The 6,419-nt window shown below is 45.6% G+C and overlaps 1 protein-coding gene across 1 annotated transcript; it reads left to right on the forward strand.

Annotated features, from left to right (window-relative positions):
• The first annotated feature begins 3,464 nt into the window (after window positions 1-3,464).
• On the forward strand, window positions 3,465-5,624 carry LOC125845828 (uncharacterized). The gene has a single exon (XM_049525344.1). It carries the CDS (start codon window positions 3,465-3,467, stop codon window positions 5,622-5,624), a length of 2,160 nt encoding a protein of 719 aa, XP_049381301.1.
• Window positions 5,625-6,419: the final 795 nt, after the last annotated feature.

Genomic DNA, 6,419 nt, shown 5'->3' on the forward strand with positions numbered 1-6,419 from the left:
CGTCGGTACATACGCTTCATCAAGTACCTTCAACAGTGCTTTTCGATGGTACTCAGAACTCATTAATAGGGCCCAAACAGAAATTTGAGCGGGAGTCTTCTCCAAATGTTTGACAATGGAATACTCTTTAGGCTGCATTCTTCGCCAAAACTCTTCAGCCTCACCCTCTGTGATCGGCCTTTTTTGATTCTTCTTTCTTCGTGTCTCCTGAGTTAGTTCTTCTTGAATGTAGCATCTTCCAAAATGTGTCATCCCTTGTGCGGTAGCCGCCTGCACGACAAACTTTTCTTTGGGATGCTCGTTGCTGCTTTCTTTTGTCAAAGCGAATGCATGATGAGGTGCAGTTATTACAACAAACTCTGGATGGGCTTTTATGATCAATGAGGCATCTGTTGGTATAAGTGAGTTGACATTTGCTTCACTGATAGTCCCATTAGCAAGCCAATCTTCGTCTCTTTCAATCATGTTGATGGTAGTTCCTCCATGATTCGACAATGGGTTAAGGTTCACATTGGGGGCAGGGGCTTGGAAAGTGACGACTCTGTTATCGATCAAGTCTTGAATCTTATGTTTCAGATTGATACATCCTTTTGAATCATGTCCTGCCCCTCCAGAATGGTACGCACAACGTTGATCCGCTCGAAAGAACTTTGTTGTGGGATTAATTGTCCTTGCGTCTACTGGTTGGATTAATCATGCCGCTCTTAGACGCTCAAAGAGTTGGGTACGTGTTTCTGCTAAGGGAGTGAAAATTTTGGGAGGCTTTCTTTCGAGGTTAGGACGGGGTAGATTGTTGGCATTTGGGTTGTTTTGTCCTGGATTTTGGTAGACTGGTGCATTGGCCTGGTGATTTGGTAGTGTATTTTGGTAGGTTGGTGGTTGATTTTGGTAGATATGTGGTGGTGCTTGGTAGTTCTGTTGTGCACAGTAGATTTGTGGAGATGATGGGTAAATATTTGTGGTGGGGAATCAGTTGGAGTTTCCAATGGCAGAACCAGACTCAAAATACCTTTGCAGCCTTGGCGTCGGGCTAAAAGATACGGCAGACACGTCTTCTATCTTTTTCCTAGCAAATCCTGTGGTCATGGATGGTGAAGATTTGTTGGCGGCTTGCAAGGCAATGAGACTTGTAACCTTTCCAGACTTGAGGTCATTCTCTATGGCTTCTCCCATTCTGATCAAGTCTGAAAACTTCAGTCCCATCATGGGCAACATCCTTTCATAATACTCGGGCTCCTGAGCTCGAATAAAAGCAGAGGTTATTTCGCTTTCAGTCATCACAGGTTGTACCTTTGCAGCTTCTTTCCTCCAGCGGCACGCATATTCACGATAGTCCTCCGTGGTCTTTTGCTTGATTTTTTCCAAATAATAGTTATCAGGGACAACTTCGACATTAAACTGGAATCTTTCCAAAAAATCTTTGGCTAGAGCCCCCCATGTAGACCACTGGTGGAGTTTTTGAGATATGAACTATTCTAACGCCTCCCCACTGAGGCTTCGACTAAACAACCTCATAATTAATGCATTATTTTTCTCGATACCCACGAGTTTGTCACAATACCATTGAAGGTTTCAAATTTTGGAATTTCGTAACCTTCGGGTATTTCCAAGTCAGGGTGCATGCAAAGGTCCTCATACTCAAGTCCTGCTATCTTCCTTGAAAATTGGACACTTTTTACTGCCTCGGAGATGGCATCCTTCATAGCATTCATTTTTTGTTCGCGCTTTTCTTCTCTCAACCTCCACTGCTTCTCCATTTCTTCATAGTGATCCAGCTCCGTTTGAACAGGAAAGCTAGGACATGGCTCAGGGATTGTATAGGCTGGTGGAGTTTAAAATGTTACGAAAGGGTATGCAGGCTGGCTAGGCTAAACATGTGGATTATTGGAGACTGGGGTGGGATTTGTTGGGTTGGTGTAAAGATTTGGGAGTGATTAGTGTTAGGTGCTTAGTTCTGATTTGGTAATGGTGGTGGTGTTTGGTAGGAAGTGCTGGCGTAAGGAGCGTTGGATACAGTTAAGTCAATGGTATGAGGATTAGGGGTGGAAGTGATGGGTCCTGTGGTATGGGCAGAGAAATAGTTGGGTAATGGGGAACTTAGTGATGGAAAATGAGGATGAGGTCTTCTAGTTTCAAGGGGGTGTTCATTCGATGCAATAGGCAGTTTGGCCAGATCTTTGATTTGTTGAAGCTCTTCTTGCATGTCTGCAATTCGTTAATTAACGGAGAGATCAACTCACTCTGATCAGTGAGTTCGGTATTTTTGATGGTCACACACAATTCCTGTTTCTTCAAAAGTACCAGTCATTTTGCTTTTGCCTTCCTCCAAAGAATGATCAGGGAAGGATGATATGATTCCTTTAGATCTTGTAAAGTGGGGATGGTCAGCCAGTTTGATTTCAACACAGATCAGTTTTTACCTGCAGAGAAAAACAACTCAAAAGACATATGTGTTAGTTTTTGTTTTTAACGAGATATGCAAATAAGATGACAGAAAAATAAACACACAAGTGTCATTTTTCTTCAAGCAGATTAATCCACGAAAATATTTTGGTTGTATTTGAGGACTCAAATGGAAATAAATCTTTTTTGCAATTTAATTGGAAAGGTCGACTTGCATAGAATCTTGCTAATTTCTTCCACTCATATGCTTTTGTAGGCGGAACTATTCAGAAGCATTCACTAATAAGGGAGAATAAAAATTGAAAAGATAGGGACCGAGCCTTAAGTAGGCTGCCTACGTATCCACCAAGGAAATCAGGCCTGACGTAGTTCGAATTACATAAGATAACCTAAACGTACCTTTCCTAAAATCGATAGAGAGACTAGTGTCACGTCCCGCCACTTCGCAGTAGAATTTTGCGTCCGGATAGGGGCGGAAGGGTCTAGAGTTGTGGAGAGGTTTCCGGAAGACTCTAGAACCCTTTGGATTATTCAAGAAGGCTAGAGAATTCCCTAGAATTCGGGAATTCTCTAGAATAACTTAGAAGGCAATAGAAGGTCCTAGATAGTTTCCAAGAAAGAATTATCTAGAATGTGTAGAGAATTCTAGAAGAGGGACTAGATATTTTCTTGGAAAGCTTTAGAATTTCCTAGAATTAGTAGAAGATTCTAGGGAGGGACCAAAGTGTAAATAAGTTTAAGGACTTAGGAAGTAGTTTAAAATTGTACTTTAGTCCCTAGGAGTTAGTATAAATAGGTGGTGCCATTCATTTGCAAGGCAACCAACCAAGAAAGCAACCATCCAAGTTGTAAAACAATCTTCCAAAAACAATACAAAAGCCTTCTTCCAAATTCTCTAAGTCTTCCTTTTCATTCTCTTAGCGATCTAGTCTTAAAGGGCTTACTTGAGCTTACAAGATCGTGAAAGATTCGTGAGTAAGTTGTCAAGTGCCGCACGGAGCTTTAGTAAGATTCTAAGTCCGTGACAACGTGGTATCAGAGCGAAGGTTTGCACTAAGGGAATGGCAACCGAAGGGGACGTAAACGCCGCTAGCACCACCAACGTCCGTCCGGATGGTGGAAAGAAGACCCGAAAGGGAAAGAAGCACCAAAGGAGTCCTGAGGAAATGCTGCTGGAACCTACATCAAGCGAGGCGCTAACATCTCATCCACCTTCGACCACCGAAGCAAGTGACGATGAACGTGGCAAGGAGCCTATTGACGTCACCGCTGGAGAAGAATGGGTCGCAAGGGTTGAAGTGGCGAGGCAAGCCGTGGAGATATTAGGCCGGCGTTTGAACGTGGCTGATGGCAAGTTCAAGACTCTTGAGGACTTCACCCTTGAGGAGACTGAAAACATCCGCAAGGAGTTGGAGGGACGTCAGCGGGCCGAATTTGAGATGAAGGAGACTATCACTTCCTTGGAGTGTCGGCTCATGGAGGCGTTGAGCACGATTGAGACCATGAAGGCCGAGATGAAAGCACTCAAGGAAGGTGTGGCAGCTGGAGGATCATCGTCGCTTGATCGAGAGAGGGAGGCCAGGGTCGACGCTCCCAAGCCACCTATGTTCAAAGGCGTCCGTGACGCGCAAGAGGTGGAGAATTTCCTTTGGCATTTGGAGAATTACTTCAAGTGCAACGGGCTGAAAAGCGACGAGAGTAAGATCAACACCGCTGTGTTGTATCTTTCGGAGATGGCCATGCTATGGTGGAGGCGCAAGGAGGCCGAGATAGAGAAGGGGACGTGCACCATCAACACCTGGGAGCAATTCCGAGAGGAGTTCAAGAAAGCCTTCTTCCCTAACAACGTCATCTATGAGGCGAAGCGCAAATTTAGGGAGCTGAAGCAAACGGGCAGCATCCGCGCATATGTGCAGGAGTTCACTACCCTCACGCTTCAAATTCCTAACCTCACGGATGATGATATGTTGTTCCACTTCATGGATGGGCTACAAAATTGGGCCAGGACGGAGTTGGAACGTCGGCAAGTCAGGACCATAGATGAAGCCATCACACAGGCCGAAGCTTTGACAGACTTCAGGCATGAGAAGCCCGAAAGAGCCAGAGGAGAGGAGATGAGAGGTAGTCATGACCATGGTGGGGGAGATCGTGGCAAAGGCGAGGAGCAGCGGCCACATCCCAAGAATCATGATACCTACAAGTCCGATGGCAAGAAGTCTGGACATCATGGCAACACAGAGAGGAAGACAGAGGTTGCCAACAAAGGTGGTTGCTACATATGCGGCGGGCCGCATGGTTATGCAAGGTGCCCTGAACTGAAGAGCCTTGGTGCCATCCTGCGAGAGCGGAAGGAGAAAGACGCCCAGGAGCAAGGACAAGGCGAAGGGACGACGCAGTTGGGCTTGATAGGACTATGCGGAGCCATCACGAAGCAGCCAGAGAAGCCAAGAGGATACGGCGCGCAGTATGTCGACCTGAAGATCAATGGAAAGCCCGCTTGTGCTTTGGTCGACACGGGTGCAGAGGTCAATCTCATGACCAAAAAGGCAGCAACGAGGTTGGGGCTGAGTTACAGTTCAAACAACACCCAACTCAGGACGGTCAATGCACCCCCGACTCCTGTGAACGGAGTCGCGCACGAAGTGAGCATCACGCTAGGCGAGTGGCAAGGTAAGGCCAACTTCACTGTCGCTCCTTTAGATCTCTTCGACATAATTCTTGGGCAGGAGTTCTTCCAGCAGTGCCACGCAGTGATCGACCCTTACCTCCAACGACTTCTAGTCATGGAGCAAGGAGGATCATGTATGGTGCCCATGGTCAAGGTGCCGAAGACGGAAGGACAAGTCCGCCTAACGGCCATGCAGCTCGAGAAAAACCCTAAGAAGAAGGAGTCGACATCTAAAGCCACCATTGCAAGTTCGAAGAAGGACAATGGTGCAAGAAGGTCCTTGCCACCGTGCATGAAGAAAGTGCCAAAAGAGAACGATGCCGTGATGCCAAAGAAGCTGCCGAGGCGCGCACATCCTAAGAAGGAGATGAGCCATAAGTCCGAGTTAAGAGGGCTATGGAAGATGTTGAAGGCGTTGCGCAAGGGCCTTAATCGAGTCAATGGACTATTGGTCGCGCACGCACAAGGCTCGGATGACGATGTAGCGGCAATGCGACGCGGTCGTCGCATCAATAGGTGGGGGAGAGTGTCGCGTCCCGCCACTTCGCAGTAGAATTTTGCGTCCGGATAGGGGCGGAAGGGTCTAGAGTTGTGGAGAGGTTTCCGGAAGACTCTAGAACCCTTTGGATTATTCAAGAAGGCTAGAGAATTCCCTAGAATTCTCTAGAATAACTTAGAAGGCAATAGAAGGTCCTAGATAGTTTCCAAGAAAGAATTATCTAGAATGTGTAAAGAATTCTAGAAGAGGGACTAGATATTTTCTTGGAAAGCTTTAGAATTTCCTAGAATTAGTAGAAGATTCTAGGGAGGGACCAAAGTGTAAATAAGTTTAAGGACTTAGGAAGTAATTTAAAATTGTACTTTAGTCCCTAGGAGTTAGTATAAATAGGTGGTGCCATTCATTTGCAAGGCAACCAACCAAGAAAGCAACCATCCAAGTTGTAAAGCAATCTTCCAAAAACAATACAAAAGCCTTCTTCCAAATTCTCTAAGTCTTCCTTTTCATTCTCTTAGCGATCTAGTCTTAAAGGGCTTACTTGAGCTTACAAGATCGTGAAAGATTCGTGAGTAAGTTGTCAAGTGCCGCACGGAGCTTTAGTAAGATTCTAAGTCCGTGACACTAGGCCCGAAAAGAGCTTCCTACATACCCCCTATGAGCTCAAGTCTCACGTAGTTCTTGATTACAATAAAAATTTAAAAACAACATGACAAACATAAGAAAAGCGTTACACGAACCTAAATCTACCCAAAGGCTTCTTTCTTTCTTCTTCAACTGTAGAGTGACGATCCGGTGCTCTCGTCATCTAAACCTTCTTTTGTTTTACCATTTCCCCTCATGGAGGAAGTA

This window comes from Solanum stenotomum, chromosome 11, assembly GCF_019186545.1.
Source record: "Solanum stenotomum isolate F172 chromosome 11, ASM1918654v1, whole genome shotgun sequence".
NCBI classification, from domain to species: Eukaryota; Viridiplantae; Streptophyta; class Magnoliopsida; order Solanales; family Solanaceae; genus Solanum; species Solanum stenotomum.